Genomic DNA, 27970 nt, shown 5'->3' on the forward strand with positions numbered 1-27970 from the left:
TTGAAACTGGAGGAGGTATTTAGGTAGAGAGAATGTAAGTACCAAATCTAAATAAAAAGGCATCTAAGAAAATAGAGGTCATTTACAATAATTTGGTTCTAAAGTTTTCTGTAGTGCTGAGCTTTCTGTAAATTGTTAGTAAAATAAGAGGCCTCAGATGACTGAATCAGATGCCCAAAAACTATGGGGTTAAACCATACCCCATAGCAGTCACAAGGTAGCTCCTCTGCTGTGAGCATGTTGAATTAGACCACTTTAAACCAAGTAATTTTGAACATGATTAATCTGAGTAATCTCATTAGTACTGTTTATTCTGGAATTTCTCGCTACAAAGATAGAAAGTAAAAATAAGTGAAGATTCTGGCCTGCTTTGCTGCAAACAAGTAATGCATCTTAGAAAAAAAAATGATGAAAGATGCAACAAATATTTCACCTTTCAAAGATGGAAAAATTAAAACCCATCCCTAAGTGACAAACTTAGCTGCAGTGTCTTGATCAGAAGGAATTCACTGGAAAACCAGGTAAAACTGAGACATTGAAGCAATTATTAAAGGCATATGAACATGATAAAAGATAGTTGAGAAAGTTCAAACACTTGTCACTTAAAAAAGAAGAATGAATATCTGTTCTGGACTCCTTCATATACAAGTTATTGTGTTAATGTCTCATGTTTCAGGTAACTAACACTTTGCTGTGAGCATGATTTGATGGCAGCCTTTATAAACTGATCACAATAGGAATAGGACAATATTGTGAATAAATTTCAAGGCATTCCCTGCTGATGAAATGGCTAGCTAGCTGAAAGTGGTGTGTACCATTAATTCCAGCCAGTAATTATTGCCATAGAAATGCTGTGAACTAAGATTATTGATATTAACATTTCAGAAACAGAGTTCTTTCTTTTTCTCTTTCTCTCCCTTCTCCACCACAACGCTTTTCACTACAATAGAAAGCTACTGATTAGCAATATCAGTCACAGTGGACCATATACTGCCCTTAGTCTGCATATAACTGCCATTGATAGGAATAGGATATCTGTAATGGTAAGCATTTATCAGGCTTCTTACAACACTGCAACATTGCACTGCAAAGATAAATGTAAGCGGGGGAATAGTCCCGCTATTGTGGGGAACTTTCCTGGCTTCTTCACAACCCCGGTCAAGTGGGCTAGCGAAAGGATCTGAGTCCTCGCTCCCACTTCCTTTACCCAGTGGCCTCCCTGCCCTTGAGGACTCCCCTTCCGCTCCCTGTCTGGCAGAGTCCTCGTAACCCCAACAAGGCTGGGCCCAGGATTCCTGAGGGGCTCGACCCCCAACCCTGCTGTGGTCACCTAGGACAGGGGCTAGGATATCCTCACTCCGGGGTACTCTCTCTACACTGGGCACTTCTCTGACCCACTGATCATTACATACAAGTTAAAGCAAATGCAAGTTATTTAATCAACAATTAATTTTAAAAAGAATTAGGAAAAATGGGAAAGGTTAAAGGAAACACATCAACCCGCTCTGTGACAGGGAACATCACAAACAGTGTCTCTGGAATGTCCGGGCAGTTCACAGTCTGTTCCTTGTAAGTCCCAGGCCTTCTTCTCAGGCCCTGGCTGTGCTGCAGGGATGCTGTGGATTGGACACTCGCTCTGGTGATGGCCACACACTCTCAGGTTCTAGGTGTCAGGGCCCTTCTTCCCAGTGTTCCCCCTCCCACCCCCCCGTCGGGGTTACCAATCCCCCTCTGAGTGTGGCCTAAAGAGCCTCCTGGCTGAGGTGTCTCCCTGTGCTGGGCCCACTGCCCAGGGTCCCCGTCGCTCTCCCCAGCTGCTCACCACACCCGGCTCTGGATTGCTCCAGCTCCAGCCCCAAGCTCCAGTTTCACTCTGTCTCAGCACGGCTGCTGCTCTGCCTCCAGCTCCCTGGGCTGCTTCTCTGGCCCCTCTGCCTCTCGTTGCTGCAGCTCTCGTCCCAAGACAAGTCTGCTCTCTCTGGGCTGTGCCTCTGGCTTTCCGGCTGCAGCTCTACTCCCAGCACAGGGTATGTTCTCTCTGGGCTGCTTTTCTGGTCCCTCTCGGTCTGGCACAGCTCTGTTCCCCAGCTCAACTTGGGCCCCTATTTTCTCCTTATCTCGGCCCCACTCTGTCTGACCCAGGCAATTCCAGCTCACACGAAGGATGGAACTCCCCTTGCCTCCTGACTCCCTGATTAGCCTTCCGCCCTGTCATTCAGGCTGACCTGGAGCATTGGCCTCTCCCCATTGTTCCTGGGGGCTGTCAGTCTCAGGGTCCTGATCCCCCATCGACCCTTCCCCCCTTTTAGTACTGGGAGCTAGCAACTAAAACACCCTCACTGAGTGTTAGTAAGGGGGCAACAATCCCCTTACATAAAGTTAAAATATCATTCTCCAGTTGTACTTGGATCCTTGTACTTAGACCCATATCTAGCAAAGCACTTTAGCACAACTGCAACTTTAAGCATGTGTGTAGTCCCAGTGGAAATAATAGGACTATGTATATTCTTTAGTTTTTTGTTGGATCAAGGGCTCAGGTACCAAGATTATATGTAACTCATAATTCCTGTAGATAGATTAGATACTTTTGAGGATCACAATAAGTGGAACAAGAGAATTAAATGAAACTTATTGTATTGCTTAAAACAAGTGTTGCCAATTCTTTCTGGGGAAGGTTATAAGGGGTGGTTTCACAGTCCCTTAAACCAGTGGTCTCCAAACTTTTTGGCTCGCGCACCCCCAGGGTGAAGATCGGAAGACCAGCCACATGCGCGCCGCCGATGGAATAAGACCGGAAGACCTGCCGCAGGTGGGCTGCCGGAGGGGAACACCAGCCATGGACATGCAGAGCTGCCGCCAAAGAAAAAAACTCCTGCTGTCGTGCATCCCCTGGGATCATCTTGTGCACCCCAGTTTGGAGACCACTGCCTTAAACTTTGCTGCACTGTGTGTGTACCCTAAAATTCAGTGTGACTCTTTTCCAAAACTGTAACTCCTTAGTGGGAGAGAGTTTGCTGAAGACTCTTTCTAGGTTTGCCAATTTTGAGCTCAAGGAGCTCAAGGAATTTGTTTTAACCTATCAAGTCCTACAGAGTTTGGTTTACCATCTCTCTGGTCATCTGAGGCTTTGGATAAACAGTGTGGTGTTAGAATGGTGTTGGCCAGCAGGTTCATTCTAAACTGCTAGTGTAGGCAAAGGCAACTTTAACAGATGCTGATCTAATCATGTTGAAGCCTACACTCCCCCACTTGCTTTGATTTGTCCAGCTCAGTACATGCTAAAGTCCACACTAGCATTTTAGTACGTGGTGGTTAGCACCGTATAACATGCTACAGCATGTTTTAGTAAATACAAACTCTGAGACTCCACCTTTTTTCCCCATTCAGTACTGCCTCTGCTGAGAACAAGTCTGAGCTACCCTGTCTAAAAGGGATGAGGCAGCTGGCTGGCTGGCGTGAGTGGACTTTTCCTTTTGGAATTGTGTCTCTACATTGGGCTGTCAGAATCCAGATCTATTAACTTGCTAGCATGCTGCAAGGCCCACCTATTTTTCTGGGGTTTGGGGAAAGTGTGAGTTGAAGGCTGGAAGGTTCTACGTGCTCTATAGAGGGGCTATTTTGTTTGCAGATAGTTATTTCCTGTGGATTTTAAATTGTGTAATTAGGGCCTGCAGCACTGGATGGGTGCTTAGTAAATCTTGTACAAACTGAAATAAATAAGCAAGCCTGGGAGGAGCCTATGTTTATAAAACCTGTGATCTAGAGGTATCTTTGGGGGTGCCTGCAAGCCTCCCATTTAATATGTTCCCAGCAGATTTAAGGGAATACTGGGTTCTGGGGAGTGGCTGAAAGGATGAACTCCATTGGGATACTGCTAAATTATTCTTGAAAAAGATTATTTGTCCTAGGGGTTTATAAAAAAAATACTTTGCCAGCAACCTATTTATTTTCATTAGAAATGGACCAGGTTATTCTGCAAACATCTGCCATTTGGTGCAAGGCAATTTGTGTCAGAGCTACCTTTATATCCATCCACTAACAGGACTTTATCTGTCGCCCTGCGCCCTCCATTTGAAATTGACCCAGTTGAACACATTTTTAAGGAACAAAAATGTAAGCTTTTTTCCTCCCACAGAGTGCAGCTTTAGATAAACTTGATTGCCAAATTTTGTTGTCTTGGGAGGCAATTAATTTTTCTTTGGTTTAATTGGGAAAATGAATAGATTCTCCAGTCCCTGAAGACTCCTTCCTACAAGCGCACAAAACTTTGGGACATGGAGATTTATTTATCACAGGCTGAGGGAGAACACTTATGGGAGCCCCTTACTAAAATGCTGGCTGTGCCTTGGTGGGTTGGTAACAACAACTAGAAGTTGGTTGACTTTCACCTGTTACCAGGTTTCATTCTACAAGTTTCATAGAAGTCAAATTAGAATTCTACAGAGAAAGCTACTTGTGACCTTATTTTTAAATCATGATTGCATTTTATTGCTTTTCCAGTGACTTGGCAGGTACTTTACTGACAGCAGCATAAAAACTGGGGGAAATATACAAGGACAGATACAATATCCTCATACATAATTAGAATAAATGTTCTAGGTTATTCCTTATTGTCCATAAAACTTTGTGATGCTTTAACAAAAAAGCTAAGAAAATAGGATATTTCATGTATTTCACAGAAAATGATGTATAGGAAATAAAACGTGACAACATTTAGCACTGAGTACAATGTTATCTGTCCTTACTAAGAAAAAGGATCCTGATTCTGTGTGCTTGTGAGAGAGAATAAAACACGTGTGATAAAATCTCAAACACAAATGTAACTTTAAAAAAAAATTAACCTCAAATATAAGTGGATGTTATTTGTGTCTATTATCATAACACTCATGGTAAAAACGTGCATGGTACATTTCAAAACCAATCAGGTCTGTTTGCTTTCAGCTTGATGATTCACTAAACCAGATTCGAAAGCTACAGCGATCTCTGGATGAGCAGACAGAGGCAAATGACAGTTTACAGATTCAGCTTAATCATTTGAAAAGCAGGTGAGTGCTTTACACTTTTAATACTTTGAATCTAGGCTGGAATGTTAATACAGGAAGATCAAGTGAAGATGCGCTTTCACTGATGATCTGTCACATTTACATCTGTCTAGTAACTGTTGCAATTGTTTGGTTCCCCCTACATTTCTGGTTCATATGAATACATTCAAGCTCCTACTGTCATTTGGTTTTTAATCAGTCTGGGTGAGAATGGATAAACACACAAAGAAATAGGTGCAGTTAATCAGGATATTCTGGGGCCCCATGCTGGGGATGTTGTGCAGCTGCGCCACCCAGCTTAGTGCTTAGTGTGTGAGACAGGCTCTGCAGTGGAGTTCTCGACATGCAGAGGGGGAGTGCCTCCTGCGCTCCTCCTAAGTAGGATAAAAAACATGCTTCACTCTGGCCTTCCCTTCTTCCGACACCTCTCCCCTCCCGTTACAGTGAGTAGGGTTCTAGCTCTCATCGCCAGAGATTAGTTACACCACTCAGGATATGAAGGGACTGCAAGTGTGACTGATCCCTTCGTGATGGTGCATTGCATAGTAGGGAAAGTCTCCCTGTACCTCTCCTATACCCTTGTGCACCCACATGTGTGTCTGTGTGCATTTATGTAAGTAGTGAGCATTCATGTGGGACTGGATATAGTGAATAGTAAAATACATATATATATATATATATATATATATATATATATATATATATATATATATAAACTGTTTCTAGTAGACTATGAATCCAACACTCGAGGATGGAACCTGCCATTCTTGCAAAGATTACAGGAGTATACTCAATATTCTCATTGTTTATTTCATTATCCAGTAGCATAGATGATATCCAAAGAAAATGTACAACTGACACACTTTTTTTCTGGGGCAAATATATGCTGCTCCATTAATTGTCTGTTACTAAAGAGGCTACTTTAAAGTGTAGCTTTTTCTGGAAACACAAGGGTTGGTATAAATATGGGTGTCAAACTGAAGCTGGAGCATTCAAAGAGGTATATATTGCACCACTTTTGTTTCCTCACAAAACTGCAAAATATACATATTGTGAAAACACATCTAACCCACCCATATAATGTGTTTATATTTATAAAGCATCTCACCTGAACTTGAATGCTTATCTTGGTTGACTGTGAACCATGTTGCATGTTATCCAAGAGGCTGAAAAGCCAACTTACATTTCAGAAAGTGGTATTTTTTGAATATATTAAAAGATTTTTCCTTTTTTTGTTGCTGCTGGTTAGTATGGTGTTCTTTTTTTTTTTTTTTTTTTTTGCTAAGTGTTACAGCTGAAAGACAGATTACAGCTATTTGCTTGCTCACACTAGACTAATTCTGAGCCTACCTTATGCCATCACTTACACCTGTACAAAAACGCTAAATATGTACTCACTCTGCACTCAGAAATGACAGCCTAAAGTGCAAAGTACTGGAGAATTAGGCTTACAAGTGATCAATCAGGGATGCTAGGACTCTGGTGTACTTTGAGAAAGGTAGCATTCAGTCATATTTTTTCATGATATATTTTAAAATATGCAAAGTTGGATGTATTTTGAACCCACTTGCATGTCATGGGTTCAAGATTTCCCTATGGAACCATGCTGCTTTAGGTCAGTCTTCCATTGGTTGTTCACTCCTTGCTGAAATGAGTTAGAAACAAAAACATTTTATATCTTTTCCCTTCCTATCCTACCTATGGATAGAAACAACCCCTAAGTGTCTGATCAGATTGTACTGCTTAAAGTTACCCTGAGGGTAAACTATGGATAAAGAGATTGAGGAATGTACGTATAGGGACTTTTGAGTTTTAAAGGTAACATAGTAGACTACTAATGGTATATGTCACAGTTATGGGACTAGCTGCACTTTTGTCCCCTTTCTGGAATCTGAGTGCACCCCCACAAATGGCAGTCCTTGTGCCTTTACTTTCCTGGGGTAGAATTTCAGAATTTTCACACTCTTGGGTTGTCATACCCAGATCCAAGTCTATCTGTGTCAACTGCTTATCAGCATGCCCACCCAACTGTACAATTGGGTTTCTTCCCTGTGACTGGGAATATGGGGTAAGATTCACAAAGAAACTTAAGTGCTGCAGTGCTGACCACCTAACTTCTAGGTGCCTAGAAACAACACAGAAATCCTGTGTTTAAAAATCATCATTTTTAAAACAACACACAAAGTCTGAGTTAGGTATAGGCTTCCTATACAGTGAATGTGGAGGAGATAAACACCTAAGAATGGAATCCACAAAAGCCAGTAAGCTAGACAGGGAGCTGTCCAAGCTAGCCAAAGAGAGATGCCAATGTGTGTCCTAAGCCCTACTCCCTCATGGAGATAGATGACTAAGTCCAGACTGCAGGGAGGTAACTCTCTCTGCTAGTGATCCATGAATGGGAACCCCAGGTGGATTAGGTGCCTAAACCACTTCTTGAGGGAATGGGTTAAGTGCCTACCTCATTTCACACAAACTGGGGGGCAGGAAGAAGAGGAGCCCACTTTATAACTCTTAGTCCAGTGGTTAGCACACTTGCCTGGGATGTGGGAGACCCAAGTTCAATCCCCCTCCCCTGCCAGAGGCAGGGAGACAATTTGAACATTGTCTCTCCTACCTCTGAGGAGAGTGCTTTAACCACTGAGCTATGGGGTATTCTGTTGGGGAGGGGGGTCTCTCAATCTCTCCTGTTGAAGCTGTTTTACTGTGGGTTAAATACTAGCGATTGGAGCAGGACTGGACCAAGGGTCTCCCAACTGGATCCAGGTAAAGGAAAGTGGATATCATGGGTCAGAGTGAACTTGAGCAGATAATTGGCCTTATCTATATAGGTAATGGGGCCCTGAACACTGTGAAGTTGTGAGAGAAAGCTATGTAGCATATAGGATACAGACTTGCAATCAGACAGAAATTGTATGAATTTAAAAAGACTATTAAGGAGGAGATGGCCTGAAAAATGAGACTAGAAGACTCTCTGATGATGTTGCAAGATTACCCAGACATAACAACCCAAAGAATAATGTTTTAGCAGCTTATAGTGGGACATAGAAAGGAATCCAATCTTTCATTCCCTACCCAGAGACTTTCAAAGCCAAGTGAATAGTGAGCCTGAAATGACTTCATACGTTGTGGTTGTAAAGAACACCAAGATAACTACCCCTCTATACAGATAGAAGATTATTGTTAACTCATAGTGAATTAGTAAGAATGAAAGTGTTCTGTATTTATATCCTGACAAGGAGATCTATCAGGCTGCAGAATGATATCCCTTGGGAAGTGGTTCACATCCCATCACTTGAGAACAAGAGTTGGAATGGACTAACCAGTTCATCATATTTATAGGGAGCAATGTGCTGTAGGAAACCATCCTACATTGTCAGAGAGGTAAACATAATAGGTTTATTGCATCATGCCTTAATTCCATGAAAATTGTTTGACCACATTGAAAAACATTTTGTAATGTTTTCAAAGCACTTCAAAATTTGGTTCCACTAGGCTGCCTTATTCTACAGTGGCAAATTTTTATGGGGCTTTTATGGATCATTTCCATAAAAATCTGAGTGCTTGTCTTAAAATGCCAGGTCATCTCAATAAACATGATAGTATGTTCTTGACAGAGATCGATGTACAACACACTACACTGTGAAAGGTCAAGGAAATAGCATTGTGTCATGGTAATATAAACATTTTTATTACACAATAAAATCAACAGCTACTCTTTTCTTTTTAACACTATGTCTGTATTTTATAGCTTTATCATGGAAATCCAAATATTACAGCTCTTCCAAGGTTTAAGGCTTATTAACATTCCCTGTTTTTGTTAAGGAGACAATTAGTAATGCACACAATCATGAGAAAACCCTTCTCAAGTTCAAAGTCCCTTTAAGAATTCCATTTCTAAATACCGCTGCAGGAATTTGGCCATACAATACTGACCAGCAGAGTCAGCTGTCCATTAGGTACTGATAGCAATGTCCCTCCAGTCAGTGACACTCTAGAAACTAAGTAGTATTAGTAAAGTGGCTATACTACTACAGTACCACCTGCTGCCACCAGGATTCCCATTTGAGTTGGTGCTTTGAGGAGCATCTGAGACTAAATGGATTTAATAAGAAGATATTGGAGCACTGATACTGTTAACCAGAAAGAAGTTCCTTGGTGGTGGCCTGGTGGATTTCAGCCACTGAAGGACTGCAGATTGTGACGGGGCAAGGCCAGATGGCTAAAGAAAAGTAGTAAGAAACAGGTATGTTAGCCCCAGGCTAAACAAATCCCTGTTACCATGGTAACCAAATGGCAGTTGCTCCAAGTTAATCAAGACACCTGAGGACAATTAAGATCCTTCCAGAAAGCAGTGGAGACAGCTAGGTTGATTGGGACACCTGAAGCCAATCGGGGCTGGCTGAAAGAAGTTAAAAACCTCCCAGTTAGTGGTGGGGTGGGGTGCGTGTCAGGAGCTGGAGGAGGAAGTCACGCTGTTGGAGAGACTGAGCAGTACAAACCATATCAGGCACAAGGAAGGAGGCCCTGAGGTAAGGGTAAACTGGATCTCAAGGAAGTGGGGGCTGCTGTGGGGAAGTGGCCCAGGGAATGGTACGTGTCCCGTTTCTAAAAAGTCAGCTATCATAGTTGATACTATTAGGGTCCCTGGGCTGGAGCCCGGAGTAGAAGGCGGGCCCAGGCTCACTCCTTTGCCCCCCTGATTAATCACTGAGACTGAAAGACAACAGAGACTGGGCGAGGGAGGATAGCTTCTCCTCACTTCCCCCACTGGCTTATGAAAATGGCTCAGTAGGCTGTGACCCTTGCCTCTAGAGAGAGAAGGGCTACATGGTGGGTCATAGTGAGCCTCTGAGGATAGCAAAAATCCGCCAGGAAACTCGGGACCCACAGAGACAAGGATAGAGCTTTGTCACAAGATATTGAAGAAGCTCTGGCCCAACTAGGAGCCACCTTGTGACAACAGATGGTTCTGTGAAACAGCTGCACGATTGATACTGCAGTTTCTATAGTGGGTTTGAAATCTGGGTCATTGTTTGGGTGGCTTATTTCCACCAGCCCCAAATGACCAACTGTGTACTGACAAGACTTTAAACATTTTAATCTTTGAGGCAGATTATCTGTTGAGCACTATTCACATGATAAGAGTGAATAATAAAGGACAATGCAAAAGGAATCATTCTTAAACAGCTCTTTTTTCAAAGCAATTGTGTGAAATATTTTAGGTACAGCTTTTCCCTTTTTTTCTTATTAAATATTTGTATGAAAAAGCAATCTTTGTTTCATAAATCCTTTTCTGCTGCTGTTTCTTATTCCTTGTATAAAGACATAAAGAAGTAACTTATTCTATGTTGTGATAACCCTACTGGATTACTGTGGAGATTGTGGTGATGTTACAAGAGGGGTTTAGAACTTCAGGAAGGGGAATAACAGGAAATGATGAGCATTTTAAATGTCAAGACATAATGTTCTACTTAAAATAGTGTTTTTTAAAGTTTCCCATGATACCTCTTCTGCTCTTTAGAGCAAGTTAATGCTTTATTTGCACCAAGAGCTGAATTCTTAGTGATGCCCATTTCTGACAGAACAATATGGAGTACAGAAATATGCTCTGCAGACTATCCTGACTTACATGAATAAGTTCAGACATGTCCTGACATACAGTGTATCTAGAAATCTCAGGTAATATATGTAATATATGTAACTTTCACAGCACACTAAATTACTTAATTGACAATTTCCCATCTCTCTTCATTCATACTCTTAAATTCCATAACTTTAAATAAAACACAGTTTTCTTGTTAATATTTATCCCAGTGGAAAACCTTTTTATGCAGAACTATTACTAATAAAGCGTTCAAGATATTAGTTAACCAGTATTATGCCCATGAACTGTGAGAGCTTTTGCATGAATTACCATGTGCTTACAATTGAGGTATTATGTAAGAATACTTCAGGTGCAGCCATCTGTAAATATAAACTTTTTTTTAATTGAAATGTTATTCCCTTACTGTCAACGAGCCTGTAATTTTTCCCATGGTTTTGCAGCTGAAACTGTGCTGTTGTTGCCATACAGTAGGTCAATTAAATATTACTAGTCCTTTAACACTCAGTTGACAGCACTGGGGAAATAATATTATAACAAAGAAACAACCTGTTTAAAATAAATTTGAAACAATGTTATCCTTCACTGAACAGAATACCATATTTTAACTGTGGCTTTTTCTTTTTTCCTCAAGGGAAGCCAATTGACCTACTGTTATATGTTACAAAAGGGGAATATTAAAGCACCCCCAAGAGCATGTTGAGGCAACCTACCACTTGTTTTCTTTATTTGTTTCCTGTGATATTGACAATGCAACTATTATTTTGGGAGACCCATAGCCAGGCATAGGCTTGGAGTGCTAGGGATTATTCATTTTTGCCACAGTTAGTAATGGTTGAATGAGGAAAGCATGATTTAGGTATTTTTGGTGGTAGCCATGTTGGTCTCCCTTCATGGCTACAAACAAACTACATATTGGTCTCCCTACCCAGAGCCCAGACTCCAGCCTGCACCCAAACATCTAACCCACAATTAAACATCCCCGTATCCCGAGCCCCACAAGCCTGACTCAGCTGACATGGGCCAGCTGTCGGTGTTCAATGGCAGCATAGACATGCCCTCTGAGTAACTTTTCCAGACCTGAACAAGAGCTCTGGGTAGCCTGAAAGCTAGTTTCTTTCACCAATAGAAGTTGGTCCAATGAAAGATATTCCCTCCATCCCATCTTGTCTCTCTAGGCTTTTTGTTGTTGTTTTGGTTAGGTCTTTTAATTTCTGTTGTTGGGATTTATTTTTAGAATAGTTCTATTTTATTTTCTGAACACTTAAGTGACAACTGTCAATCTATTAGATTGAAGAATTTAAAAAATAGGTTGACTCTGGGCTACAAAAGATTTTCTTGGTTTTTGAGAATCCTGTCTGTGCAGTATACACTTGGTTTGCATATTTCTGCTTGGCTCTTGCAATGTAAACTAAAAAAAGCGTGGGCTTTCTATAGCCAAAATGAATATGTCCTCACCATTCAGTATGTCCCATTGAATTTGGTATGATAGCCCTTGAGTAACTACTCCTTAATGTAAGGGGTTCAAAACTTGGCCCTTAAACAGTAGGGTTTGTGGACAGGCTCAGCTGGCAGTCTGGCAAATGTAAGTGTTCTAAGATTGACATACTTTGTGATGCTTTCAAGGAGCTCTTCCTACTAAGGATGGCACTAAAGAGAGTCTGGACTGCCAAAGTGCAACATACAGCTGACAGCTCCCACAGAGCTGCTATGAGGTCACCTAAAAGACCTGCCTTCTTTTCAAATTGTTGGCTCATAAGGATCAACTAACACACAATGATGTCAAAAAGAAAGAATTGTTTCAGAGATGTTTGGGGGTTTTAGAGTGTGTCTAAATACATTGTCTATTGTAGCCTCCTTTTGTAAATGGAGCTTCACATTTTTTTAAGTGATTTGTGCTACTTTGGCTTCTGGCTCTGCACTGTCAGTTTTTACCATAAACTTCTAATGATAATCTACTGAGATTCTGGAGAATAGGATATAAGCTCAGCATCATAGCTGGTATATTTTTACATGATCCACTTGATAGGACACTGAACTGAGATTCAGGAGGCCTTGATTCTCTTCTTGGCTCTGCCACTGACCTTGGACGAGTCACTTCACTTCTATTTCTCATTTTTTCCCCTCCCAGCTTCTATCTGTTGTGTCTGATTTAGATTCTAAACTCTTCAGGGCAAGAACTGTCCATGCATTTTTACAGCATTTAGAGCAATGGGACCCTAATTTCAGTTGTGGCCTCGGGTTGCTTCCATGGTAAAAATAACAATAATATCAAATTTGATTGATTCAAGGAATTAAACAAAAACGAACAACCCAAAAAATACCCACCCCACGCCCCTGGCAGTGTGAGAGGACTGCTGCAAGGTAAATTCTAAAGTTAATCAGCCCTACACCAAGTCTGAAATCACAGCTTGAATTTGAAAATAATTCAATATTCATATGAGTTTTATTCGGATACCTCAGTGATGGGTGTATAAGAAACTAAATGAAATTAAATAGACAAGGGTTAAATATGTATAACTTACACTTAAAGAAGTTTACACGTTCATTCACTTTCACTTAGTAGAAACATACCCTTCTCCTCTGCTTCATTGTTGTTTCCCTTGACATGTTTTCTGCCTTCCTATTGTACTCTTTCTAATTATCCCTTAACTTTGCATTAAAGCCTTACTTAATGCCCATGTCCCCAGTTAGCAGAGCTTTAGTTAGCTGGGAGATTTAGATATGTGCATGAAATTGTACTGTGTGTGTAGATAATCCTGGTATTTTCATCCTATCCCGGGGGGAGGAGGATGAATGGGAACTTGACATAGTTGACTACTTAACTCCCATATTGTACTGCATTTTGTTATCTGAGATTTTAGAAGTCCTCCAAAATCTTCCAGTAAACAAGGCTCTAGTCTACTAAATGATCTTTGTCTCTCTCATATAACATATAGTGTCTTGCATTTGAGAATTGCTTTGAAAATATAGCGCCTGGTAAAAGCTGGTGCGATACTATTGACTTCAGTGGAGTTGTATCTGCTCATGCCAATGGAGGATAGCCCATTTTTCAATTAATATATTATCTTTATAATGTGATCATACAGTGGTTAATCTGTTTTACTCAATTTGTCAGTGTTGTTGTGGCTGTTTCATTCATAATTTAAAAATGGCATTGCTTGTTAACTTTGAGAGTTTGAAAAGGAAAAGTTTTAGAGTAGCAGCCATGTTAGTCTGTATCCACAAAAAGAACAAAAAGTACTCTCTAAGGTGCAACAAGTACTCCTGTTCCTTTTGAAAAGGAAAAGCAATGAATGCTCTGGATAATTCCAGAATGTGTACCGGCTGATAGTTGCTGCTGCTAATAACACTTTCAGAACATTGCTTATAAATGTGAATTTAAATGTCAAAATACTTACATAGCCCACAACTAATATTTTATATATGTTTACATTAGGGACGTACTTTTAAAAATTGCCTGGATTTGCAAGGAAATGTGGCCTTACTTGGGGTTTGCTTGCTACAAATACTTCTCATTTCTCCATCTATACTATTCAGTGAATTATAAGAAGCATAAGAATGTATTATGGAAATATGCTGTCTTGGGAAAATCTGTTTTCCCTAATCAAGGCTACCAACTGTACAGAGCTGTTTTTCACATACAATCTATAATGTAGGTGTTGAAAAGTTGCACATTCTCAATCAATATATAATAAAAGGATGTATTAATGCATTTGTATAAGATTTGAACGTAACAGTGTTAATATCTGTGGTGGCATTGCAAATGTATTCCCGGAGGATTTAAAAAAAACAATTGCAGTTGTGATTATAATCATGGCTAGGTGAAGCATTTAAGATCAAATAAGTACTCTTTTGAATCATTGCCCAAAACTCCAACTACTTTGAAATGTTCAACTGTGAGGCCCCTTCAAAATGCTATCCTCACCCTTCTATCCTCTCCCCCCATTAGTTTACATGTGGAAGGGGACACAGCCTGACAAAGGTACCTCTCGCAAATGCAAATTTGCCTCCTCAGGGGGCAAAAAAGTTGGTGCCCTCTCTTATAGTGTTGATAGGCCCTCAATGCTGGTAGGCTCCCTGCTGCCTATGCCTGTTTCAGATGGCAGACAGCTGCTTCATCTCCTCTCTAATGACTTGGTGCAGTTGAAATAGGGTACTTTGCCATTTATATTATCTTTTTCTTAAAACAATTAGATGTTTTCTGATGTAATGAACCTGTTTCATGAAATGTATGTTTCTTTAAACTTCACACAAATTAAAAGGAAAATTACACCCGGAGCCCAGCTTTCAAACATGGGTAGCTTAAACAGTTATCTAAATACAGATATTCAGATCAGAGCCTGATCCAAAGTCTTTTGAAATCAATGGAAAGACTGTCACTGTTTCCTTTGAGCTTTGAATTGGACACTTGAGCACCAAAATGCGTTTTCTAGAATCCAGATAGTATTTGTCTATCCTGTTTAGAAACTCTTTGAAAATTGGACTCTCCACTGCCAACCTGCCCGTAGTGTCATACTGAGTTGGCTTCAGCATTGACAGTGCTTCTACTTATGAAAATATGCACTAACAGTGTATACTGTGAGAAGAGAGTTCCTTTTTGTGTTCATTTAAAGTGCTAGCTTTAAATATAAACTGCAGTACAAATTCAATTTTGAACTGTTATGTTTGGCTTACATATTTTGAAGTTTATAGTGAAAAGCCAGTTCCCTATGTCTCCTATAACAAGCAGTTTGAAAATGCAGTATGTCATGCAATACTGCATTACAATTTTATTCAGTTTTTAATTTGACATAAAATACCATTTTGTTAGCAAACCCAAAAGATACTTTTAAAACATCATTTACCAGCAACACGCTATAGAAATGTGGCATCTGCTTTACTTAAATAAACTTGTCTGAATTTTTACTTCCAAATTGTGATGTAGATAGATACAATATAGCTAAATAAACATATTCCACACTAAGAAGTAAGAAAAAATTATTATAACACAATCATTATAGCCTGAGTTTATAGTTGTAAATCTAACATCATACCAAATGGGCATTATGTGCATTACCAGACCACGAACCTAGTACATTGACTGATCAGTACAGCAGGGCCTAATTCTATTGAGGTGCCAAGCTTCTAGTGACTCCAGTAAGAATGGATAAGACTCAGTAGCCCACAGACTCAGTGTTCCTGTATTAAGTCTTTTCTATATTTTTTCTGTGTGATATAACCCTGTTAACTTGATTTAAGCAATAAAGAAATAAACCTGTTAAAAGATTAGATTTACTTTTCACCAACCCATCGCAGAGGTCTTCTCTGTAATAGAAACTAGGTCATGGATTACATATATCAACAGTTTTGAATACTTTATAGTCCTTTACTATCTCCAATTTACTCTTATTCACAGGGAATGACAACAATGGTGGCTAGCCATTTTTCTATTCAATAAGGTCAAGCACATCATAAATACATTACTTGTACTCTTTTGAGAGTTTGCTTCATGGTCCTGTTGCTCTTATGACATATCTCAGCAAGGTCAGCCAGTGGGCTGCATATCTCTCCAGGCATTTTATCTCACTTTAGAAAGGATGCTGATGATAAATCATCCAGAAGCCCTTGCATTCCCAATTTCTCATTAGGTCTCCATTCTGTCAGCAGGCTTGACAATTTTATAATAACCAATTGTGTGTCGGGGCGGGAGGGGGGTTTGAGAGACAGAGAGTATTATTCTTCCTTTTACCTCCGGGTCACAGCCCATGAAATGCACCTGCGAGCACCCTTTGAATTGTGCTTCATCAATGGGATATCTCTCAATATTAAGATAACTTACTGATAGCATTTGGTCTATTAACACTGTTGATATATTGCCATACCTATATTCTTACAAACTGTTGTTTTTAAAAACAGAACTGCAAAAATGGGAAAAAAAAACACCATATGAAATTTATAAACTTTTAATATGAACAGTATTAAAATGCCCATGTTTTAGCCATGTCAATGGATAAGTTTACAACTGTACACCTTCTTAACACTAACCCTCTTAATTAATGATCAGATTCTTGTTTTCCAATCCAAACACACATGTAGGTAAAGTATGATTGTTGTTATGACTTTGGGTTATATTTCAAAAGTAGCCTTTAAGTTTTTATGGTCAAGAAACTGGGTTTGCATACTGAAATCAGAGATTTGGGGAACACCAATCTAGAGGCTGCATTCAGGGCCCACTTAAAACTGAGCTGTCCTTGTGGCTAGGCCTAGCTCTTTCTTCGTAGAACATCTTCTATGAACATCAAAGAAAGTGGCATTTGAGACTGTAAGGTCCAAGTCTTCTAAAATACTTTATATATATAATATTCTCTCTCTCTCTCACGCACACACACACACACACACACACAAATAAGACATATTCAACATAGGTGGTCAAAAATGTTCCATTAAAAGTTTTTTGGCAGAAATAGCTTTGTGACAAAACTGAAATTTTCATGCAAATATTTGCAGTTTCACTGAAAATATTCAGTTTTTTGTTGAAACTTCAAAAAAGGTTTTTTTTAAAAATCATATATTTTCATTTTAAAACTGGAAAAATACAGTTCACTTCTGCCAAAAAACAACAAAGATAGGTTTTGGTTGTTGAGAACCCAAAAATATTTAGTTTTTCTCCAAAATCCTAAAAACAGTTATGACAAATCTGGATTACCCCCTGCCAACCTGACACACACCTTGTTGAAATTTTCCGGATATGGGGGTGGAATTCCTAACCAGCTCTATTGTGCACGTCATTTTCAAACCAGGTAAAAATAAACACCTGTATGTCTCTACAACTTTTTCTACACCACTCAATATGTATGACAAATAGGTGTATTTCCCCCATATAGGCCCCAATCCTGTGAACATTTCCCTCGTATTCATTGACCTTTGTGTGCTGAAATCCCACTTGCATGCATAATTTTGGAGAAATATTTGAAGGGCAACTTTCATTCTAAAAATCTTGACTAAGAAAAGTTCAATTTCTTATAAATGTGTGTTACAGTAGGAATGTAATATCTCATTTCCCAGAAGCTGATCTCCATAGGGAAGCAGAGTGATGGCAAAATGGAGGTACATGACTGCACTTGGGTAGCATTGCAAGGGGAAATTACAGACACATTTGGACCCCCTCCTTAAAATGTTTGACAACAGAGCTGGAACAGTGAAATAGGAAACAGAAGACAGAGTCAGTTTCATATATTCATAAATTCCAAGCCCAGAAAGGACTGTTATGATCATCTAGTCTGACCTCCTGTATAACACAGGCCATAGCTTATATGTGCACCGTTTCCCTTTGCTCATGCAACCAGGCTGTCAGTGCAGGTTTCTGGTTGATTAAATAACATGAGAGCAGAAAAGATTATTATATTTAGATGGCATTGAGTGGTTTGTCCTTCAAAGTTCCCTGAATTCAAGCCAAAGAGAGAGAGATTGGAGGAAAATTTTTAATTGAATTTTCTTGATCCTCAAAATATAAAGTTCTCTTTGAGGGATGGGCATAGGGTCAGGTGAAATGTGGGGTGGGAGTTTTTATTTTATATTTTCACAAACCAGTTCCCCCACGCCTCATTATTCACAGCCATGGATGTATGAATACAAAGCGGCTCAATCAGCCCAAAAAACAAAAACCTCAGCAAATATGAACACCCCCCCCCCTCATTACTTCACCAGTCTTCTTTTATGACAAACTTCTTCCCCATTTTAATGCATCAGTTGGATGTAAAGGGAGCATAAAGGAAATCTCCACACTGTTGCCTGAGTTCTTCATGTCACAAAGGAATTAAAATAAAAATTAGATTTAATCAAGACTCATGAATGAATAATCAGATTGTACATTAAATCTTAATTACCTTTTCTGAAATATAACCAAATAATTCAGAATCATTGTTGCAGTGAGATAGTACTTACATTAGCACGACTGAAGCCAGTAATTAGAATATTTCATAAAATACTTCTAGCATGGTCAACACATCCACCCTTTTTTAGCCCTTTATTATTCCTTCATCTTTTATGTATGAAAGTTCTTCATATTTTTTATATGAAAGTTATGTGGGGGAAAAAACACTTAGACTTTCTTTACAAGTTTAAATCTCTGTCTGATATTCATCCTTGTGTAGGCAGGTCAGCTATTATGCAGTTTTGTGACCTGATTTTCTTGAAGATGAAATGCACCTCACAGCAAGAGAATGAGACAGTGCTAGTAGTTTCTGAACATGTTCTCACTTCTCTTCCAAGTCTGCAAATATCTAATGGACTTGATGCTGAAAGGTGCAGAGTGGTCTCTACTTCTGTTGATTTCAGAGGGTGCTTAGCAGCTGCTGAAGGGGTAATCTGCGGCTTTACTGTCACAGGATGTGAGTAGCTTGCTCTGCAGTAATATCCCATTGCTTCAGTGCACTAAACGTTTCCTAGTACACTCCGGTTTCAAACAGCAATACATCAAAGTGCTACAGAACATTTAGTGAACTGTAGCAAGATCCTCATGCATTGTAGATTCACATCCCGGCTTGCTGCACACTAAGTGTGCACACACTGTACACACTATGTACGCACTACAGCTTAAATCAGCATAAGTTATAAGCCACCCCCCAGAACGACATAAGTTTACACCAACCTAAGCGCCAGTGTGGACAACGCTACGTCCCGCTGACAGAGCTGCCGCCACTTCTGGGGGCTGGAGTAATTAAGTCAATGGCAGAGCTCTCTCCTGTTGGCTTAGGGCATCAGTACGAGCAGCACTAGTGCAACTGCACTCCTATAAGCTCTGTGATATAGCCATAGTATAACTCACCATATAGACAAGCCCTGCGTCTCAAGGGATAAAAAGCTAAGTGAGGAACAGCCATGTGGAAATGGGGATGGTGTAAAATATATTACAACGTTCTGAAACTCTTGTTTAAACATAATTCTTGGAAGTTCAGAGTAGCTCATGTTTACTATAACTAACCATCAGCGCACAATTCAAGCCACCCTCCTATCTGCTTACTGATAGTTTACTTTGACCATACGTTTGGCCACTTTTCTGTTTAGGCCCATTTTTCAACATCCTTACTCATGCTGCATAACAATTTACCATTTGAGTAGCACCACTGAGTTAAATGGGACACTTCCTTGTTATGGTACTACCCAGCTTGAATAAGATTGAATAGTACTCAAATCTGCCAAAGACATTTTATATTTACCTCGCAGAAGAATGAGTGTGTGGTGGTAGAAATAGGCAGTCAAGGTTCATAAATTTTATGTATAGCCACTTTAGAAGTCATAAAAGGAGATAACCAATGGTAGTGGTTCTTGTTGGTGGCACAGGTCAGAAAGCCCACTTAAAGTTAATAATGGTAATGAACCCAAAATATCACTAATATTTTCAACTAACATTATTTTCATCATCACTGGATATATTACAAAGCACCTGCCAAATTATGATTTTTGCAGAAAATAGACATTTCATCACTTTCAACATTTTCTACAAACTCTTCTCTTCTATAAATTGAACTCAGTGGGGCTACTTGTGTCAAGAAATGAGTGTAAGTGTTTGTAAGCAGCTCGTAATTTGACCCTCAAGAAAAGCAATGTCTGTGAATAAGGCTATAACATTTACTTCCTTCCATGTGTTTTTGTTTGGTCCACAAGATAAGCATATTTGGTTTTACTCTTGTTTTGTTTGTAATTTTTTTAAAACTTAAGGACATATTCTGATACCTTTTCTCCCTTGGAATAGTATCCACTCCATGAATGTTGCCATTGAAATCAACAGGAATACTTGTGGAGTTAGATGTTGCCCTGCATTAATAAGAGTATCAAAATCAGTTTCCCAGTGATTATTAGCTGGCTATATTCTGAGGACCAGATTCTGTTATCCTTATCTGTGCTGAGTGTTTCATTTCTCTACAGATACGTTACTCTAATCTATTTTAATTAAACTGCTCAATGTGAATGAAGTGGGGCAGAACCTAGCCCTCATAGTTTTCATGTCAGAAGTAGGTCTTGAGGAGGGATTTACTATAGTATTTTATTTTGCATTCTTAATTCTTATGCTGCAAAATGTCTCTAAGTATGATGCAGCTACAACTGGAAAGTCTTAGTAGGCTAATAGTTATCTGACTGATGATTAAAAATTGCATTTTTAATGTTACTTTTAACGCTATTGTCGTCACATCTCTCAAGTACAATATAGAACCCTGGCCATGCAAGTTGCTTGCATTGTCAAATGTAAGTACAAATGTATTGATCCAATTAAGGATGATTTTCTTGCCACCCTGCTGATGTATAATGTTTGTTTGCCTTTATTAAAATATACTATAATCTTCGTTGATACATGATTGAATCATTTATCAAAAGGAAAGGTTAATTGTTACCAGGCAAAAGGCACCTTTTGATACATGCAGTTTTTAAAAGTGCACATACTGCAGCAGTCACTGATGATCCAAAAGAGATACTCTAAGTACACCAATGTAAATATTATTTATCAACGTTACAGGAATATTACTGGTGTGATCCTGCTCTCCTTTCTCGGGCAGAATTCCTGTTGTCTGCAGTGGGAAGTATGCCTAAGAAAGGAGTGCAGAATTGTGTCCTAAGACTGCTTGGGAAAACAAAAATGAACAACAACAACAAATGCGAACAGTTCTTATTTTATGTAACACATTAATGCAATTTTCAATGTGTTTGTTTGTTTCCTCTTTTCCCCCAGAGTGTTTAAGACTTTTTTTTAATCTGTAAAGAAAAGGAATTATTTTACTCAGCCTTATTAGAGACTCTGGTGCATAATTTACCTATTAAAAATGCCTGGGGAAAAAAGATCATCAACTTTGTTGCTCTTGTATAGCTTGTATCAAGATAATAAAACCCAGAACTCAATTTTACCTAGCATTATTTCTTGTAGTTACATTAAACTCTTTGCCTTAAGTCAACTAATCTTATGAGGATTTATAAAAGACATGCATAGGCAATCAATAATTGAGCAATTCACAAATGGCGCAATAGTTTAGTTTTCCTTTTTCTTTTACTGATGTAACTCCATATAGGACTTTGAAACATGTTTATTATGTACCTGTACATTTTCAGACAGTATAATCAGATGCTTAATGAACACTTTTTTCGTTCTCTGCTGCTATGGCAGAAACTGTATATGAAAAAAACATGAATTTACTTAATTTGTATGCACACGAGAAGTGAAAAATCTTGAAATACCCATGCAAATATGTATTATTCTCATGAAGGCTTGTCCCTTAAATGTTCTCACAGCCATCTTGAATCTCTGATTTCCTTGTTCCTCCGTGTGTATGTGTATGTATTTTTTTTAAAAAAGCCAATCAACAGCAAGAAAATACCATGTGACCAAACACACAACTTGAATAATAAGAACAGTGAAATGTTATTCACATGGTGAATTGAAAAGACACAGTCAAAGTAAATAGTTCCAGAACATGTGAAATACATTCTCATGACATGTTCATTAAACAATTGTAAATAAAAAGCCAATTTGTAAAAATCAGTCTATTTGCAGATAATTTGGAATAGCGAAAACTGATCATTTTTCTCCAGTTATTAGCTACACATTGTTTACCCAGATCTTCTGTTGAATAGTACAGAATCTGTAAGTTCTTTTGCTTATTATTTGGAATTTGTTCAATTACTTTGTTTCATTTGGAATTCTCTATGCATATCTAATTGTACACCCACATTCCACACCTTTTGCAGATACATTTTGGGTCACACTATCTGTTGGCATTACGAGGGTGTAATCATACATACATCCCAGATTGGCTGTTCTTCTTCAAATGGGCATTATGAATATCTATAGTTCTCCCTGCAAATATAATTGAAAAAAAATCTGTTTAGAAATCTAAATTTAATTTTAGAATGTTGGCACTCTTTCTCTACAAACTACTCTGAATGTTTAGTGTCAGGTTTGCTCTATATTAATAATTGGCCATATACTACGATACATATTTCAGACTTATGAAAAATAAGTTGCTGCTTAAAATCATCTAAACCAATGCTGCTATTATGTTGTGACTGCATTCTTAACACTAACCCCTTTCAAAAGAAACATAGTCAGACTTTGTTTGCCATAGCACAGTGTGCATAATTGAAATGCAAATTTTGAGATTCATGCCAACAGATACTTGACTGACTGTATACTCTCTCTTAATGTAAATTTGTAACTCCAATATTTTTTTTCATTACCATTTAGGTTCCATCAGTACTTAATTTGTAATGAAAGAGGTGCTGGGGTCAAGCAATTGGGTGCTGTGGCTCAAACAATTTTTTACTTTCATAATTGACATGGCAAATCTAGCGGTGCCAGGGCTCATCCCTGATCAAACCCTGGCACAAATTAAGCACTTAACGCCATCTCGCAAAACACTTTTATATACAGGTTTCAGAGGAACAGCCGTGTTAGTCTGTATTCGCAAAAAGAAAAGGAGTACTTGTGGCACCTTAGAGACTAACCAATTTATTTGAGCATGAGCTTTCGTGAAGTGAGCTGTAGCTCACGAAAGCTCATGCTCAAATAAATTGGTTAGTCTCTAAGGTGCCACAAGTACTCCTTTACTTTTATATACATATTTTATGCACTTGTATAAATGCTGCACTGGATTAGATCTTCGTTCTGCAGAAAATAACGTTTTTTCCAACAGCGTTTAACATATAGAAACCTTTTTTTCTTCTTTTTTTTTTAAGATTGATGTTGACTAAAATTGAAGCATCTTTCTGGCGTAGTTAACAATGCATGGCTACTTTGATTATTTCATGCTGTTCTTGATAGATGGAAATGTGCTCATTTTGTATGTGTCAATGATTTTCAACTTTTTTCATTTGTGGACCCCTACAAAATTTCAAATTGAGGAGTGGATCCCTTTGGAAATTTTAGACTTAGTCTGCAGACCCCCAGGGGTCCACGCATCACAGTTGAAAACCGCTGATATATGTCACTTGTTGGGCTACTTCTTTCCCTACTGCTTTGCTGGTTCAATATTTTGATTCAACATTTCAACTCTTCCTCCATTTAACTTCTCACTTGGGCGTGAAAATAATACATATTAGTCATTTTAGTCTGATTTTCGTTAAGTTTGAGAGCACAAAATGGGTTTTATTAATGTGAAATGTAAGTGTACGTGACAGTATGAGAAAATTGTGTCAAAGCCATTTCCTATGGAAATATACAGCAGGCCTGAATAGAGTAAATGTTTTGAAAAATTTGGCCTTTCCACAGCTCTATAATGACAGGTTTCAGAGTAGCAGCCGTGTTAGTCTGTATCTGCAAAAAGAAAAGGAGGACTTGTGGCACCTTAGAGACTAACAAATTTATTTGAGCATAAGCTTTCATGAGGTACAGTTGAATGCATCCGATGAAGTGAGCTGTAGCTCACGAAAGCTTATGCTCAAATAAATTTGTTAGTCTCTAAGGTGCCACAAGTCCTCCTTTTCTTTTTTACAGTTCTATAAGAAATTTTCATCTTACTTGGAAATTGTCCCTTTAAGTTATGCTGTTTACTTGCGTGAACATATTGGAAAATCCCCATCCTCAAGACATGAATGAAATTTAAAGAAATTATAGACCCTTTGGATTATTTTTATTTTATACTGTTTAGCTTTTATATATAAAAACGTGATTTTTCTCCACTGGTATGTCCCTATGACACACCAACTGCAATAATCATTTTCTCATATTATAGCTCCATTTTCTGTTATTGCCACATCTGTGATTTTTTGAGTGGGTTGATTGCTATCACTTGCTATATTTTCAAAGGTAATTCTAAACTAGATACTTGCTGATTGTGTGATGTTTAACTCAAACACAGTTTGTCCTCCTGTATGTTATTATAGTCTGAACTACCCCAATAATTGTCAAGGTACTGAAGACATTCTTGGTTTCTTAATTTAGCTGGGATTTTATTGGTATGAAGCATCTGGAATGCAGTTGAAGAGGTTTTGGACATTTTCCCAAGTCTAGTACCATTGCACTGACTGGGCAAGGCTTTGTTCTCTACTCAGCAAAAGGTCAATCCAGATATTTCCACATTTGGCTGTTTTTGCAGTGGCAGCAAAATTTCTGAGTACATGATTGTCTTTGAGTATTATTTTTTTCTGCTAAGAACATCAGCCCCTTATGAGCTATTGTCTTCTTTTTTTTTATCCAACCAGTCACACTGTGAAACATTTTGCCCTACTTAATTATGGTATAATTTTCATGGGGATCCAGAAAATGATAAGGTTGAAGTGGTTGGTCACCTGCTTCCCTCCAATGATACTTCAGATCTATAATTGATCCATGAATTGAAGCCTATCTCTTCAATACACCATATTCAGATTGAGTCTCTCAGAAATGAATGTTAATTTTCTTTTCTGTTATAACTATTGTCACTCACCACATCTGACACCGAGTTATTGTCCTGCGTGAAATATATCATTTTTAAGAGAATTGGAAAAGATGACTAAGACACAGTTTCAGGTCCACCTGACATATGTACAACAAATTTTATTCTAGCTTCCCCCTGGGGATTGCCTAAGGGTCAGGATTTCTAATAACTTATTTTCTTCTGCTAGTTCATTCTCCGGTAATTTTGGAAGTGCAGCTAGTGCTCTAGGCTCACCTATTGAAAGAAAAACAGATTACATTTGATTTAAAGGGTAGGAATCTGTGTCATTGAGGGGAAAAGTGGGGTGCTGTTTTTTTCTTACAAATGGGTATTTAATGACACCTTTAAGATGACTTGAGCTGAGAACCTATACTCAAATGTTACGATGATAAACATGGTATAAGTGCCAAGGGAAGTGAGAGAAAAGGATCTTTTGTGTCAAAATCTTGGAACTCTGTTTCCAATTGTTCCCCCCTCTAGTAATGGATAGTTCTGAAACAAAGCAAAGCTAAGGTGTCTGTACAGTAATATGGGTGGAGAAGGATGGGGGTGGCCACCACAGTTGTCAGAAACTCTGTCATTGGTCAATGACAGAAAGAAGGGCAATCCCACACCAGCTGCAAATCAGCACCCTTTTGTGTATAAAATCTTCTACAAAGTGTGTGTGTGTGTGACTATATAAAAATGCAACAGGCAAAGAAGACTCTTCCCTGGCTAATTTTCTATATGTTACTGTTGCAACAAAGTGGATAAAAGTGTTTCCCATGAAAAAGTTACAGAGAGAGTTCACAGCAGGATACATCATGTTAAGTGGGTCCTAAAGCAGACTTCTGGGACTTGTAGGCAGATTTTTATAGTACTGCTTTGTCATAAATATAAAGGGAAGGGTAAACCCCTTTGAAATCCCTCCTGGCCAGGGGAAAGCTCCTCTCACCTGTAAAGGGTTAAGAAGCTAAAGGTAACCTCGCTGGCACCTGACCAAAATGACCAATGAGGAGACAAGATACTTTCAAAAGCTGGGAGGAGGGAGAGAAACAAAGGGTCTGTCTATAGTCTGTCTTTGTCGGGGATAGACCAGGAATGGAGTCTTAGAACCTTTAGTAAGTAATCTAGCTAGGTATGTGTTAGATTATGATTTCTTTAAATGGCTGAGAAAAGAATTGTGCTGAATAGAATAACTATTTCTGTCTGTGTATCTTTTTTGTAACTTAAGGTTTTGCCTAGAGGGGTTCTCTATGTTTTTGAATCTAATTACCCTGTAAGATATCTACCATCCTGATTTTACAGGGGGGATTTCTTTATTTCTATTTACTTCTATTTTTATTAAAAGTCTTCTTGTAAGAAAACTGAATGCTTTTTCATTGTTCTCAGATCCAAGGGTTTGGGTCTGTGGTCACCTATGCAAATTGGTGAGGCTTTTTATCCAACATTTCCCAGGAAAGGGGGGGTGCAAGTGTTGGGAGGATTGTTCATTGTTCTTAAGATCCAAGGGTCTGGGTCTGTAGTCACCTAGGCAAATTGGTGAGGCTTTTTACCAAACCTTGTCCAGGAAGTGGGGTGCAAGGTTTTGGGAAGTATTTTGGGGGGAAGGACGCGTCCAAACAGCTCTTCCCCAGTAACCAGTATTAGTTTGGTGGTGGTAGCGGCCAGTCCAAGGACAACGGGTGGAATATTTTGTACCTTGGGGAAGTTTTGACCTAAGCTGGTAAAGATAAGCTTAGGAGGTTTTTCATGCAGGTCCCCACATCTGTACCCTAGAGTTCAGAGTGGGGGAGGAACCTTGACACATGTTAAGTGCGTCCTAAAGCAGACTTCTGGGACTTGTAGGCAGATTTTTATAGTACTGCTTAAAAGCATAAAACACTCTTTGCTTTGTGTTTGCCAAAACTGCCTCTCTGCTACGTTCTGACCTAGCTTTCCAACTTCAATCTTTGTAGATAATTAGTTTTATATAGATTTTGTCCTTGTAAAAGATCAAGCCTTGTGTCTATGATAGCATTACCATTCATCCATAATGTACAAATTATTATAGGGTTCATGATGCTCTTACTTTTTGTATTAAATATTTCCAAGTTCAAGATGTCTGCTCTTTATATTACAATTGTTTTTGTGCTCCTCTCCTTTTTTATATGTTCTTGCACCGTTTTTGGCTATTCACATCCCCTCTCCTTCACCATACCCAGAAACAATATTTCAAAAAGAGCATCTGGCTTCGAGTCTGGCAGGGCCCCTTCTCTAACACATTCATTTGTAAGTCCACTGACAGGCTGCACTTGCTGCTCGTGTCTATTTTGTGAAGATAAAGCGCTCAGAAGTGCTTTGAGAAACTTATGTATACAGTAAACCTTTTTAAAATGTCACGTTCAAATATTGACAGTATAAAACTTGTGGACACAAGGTTTAGGTGCAGTAATAGAAATGAATGGCATCTCACTTTGTTAGAACGTCTGTAATTTGCTACTGTTGTATTACTTAGGCTTGGATATTACTGATTAGTAAATTGGATATTTTCTAGGCAAACCTATATTTTCATTATGAAGGCATCACCAATTGGCACCCCTCTTCCAAATGCTCCAAATTTTATAGTATTTGAATCTAACCCGTTGGCAATAGATAATTCCAAGAAGGTTTGGATGCAACCTGGATCCGAACCAGGCAGCCTATTTCAGGATCCTCTAGTTGAAAAATACCATAGTACACTGTTAATTCAGATTTCCTTCTTTTCAGATCAGGCCCCTGGCTCTTTCTCTAGACTCATCTTCACCTGCTTCCTTCTTCCTCCCACACTCACATAGCTACTTCTTTTCCATTTTCATTGTACCCCAAGAGAGAGTGCCTGTAGGCTCCTACTTCCACCTTCTTTCCCCGAGATTTAACCTTCACCAGCTGCCATTTCCTTTCTCTCCTCCCAAAGCACCTCTCTCAAAAAAGATCTCCTCCCT

At 38.9% G+C, this 27970-nt stretch overlaps 1 protein-coding gene across 2 annotated transcripts in view; it reads left to right on the forward strand.

Moving 5' to 3' along the window:
• CCDC102B (coiled-coil domain containing 102B) overlaps positions 1–27970 on the forward strand; it is a 361276-nt gene that overhangs the window by 265691 nt on the left and 67615 nt on the right. For both annotated transcript variants that reach the window (XM_048840158.2, XM_075125326.1), the window contains exon 8: positions 4942–5045. In XM_048840158.2, the coding sequence (XP_048696115.2) occupies positions 4942–5045 (104 nt within the window). The remainder of the gene's footprint in view (positions 1–4941; positions 5046–27970) is intronic.

Source organism: Caretta caretta, chromosome 2 (assembly GCF_965140235.1).
Source record: "Caretta caretta isolate rCarCar2 chromosome 2, rCarCar1.hap1, whole genome shotgun sequence".
In the NCBI taxonomy this organism is placed as follows: domain Eukaryota; kingdom Metazoa; phylum Chordata; order Testudines; family Cheloniidae; genus Caretta; species Caretta caretta.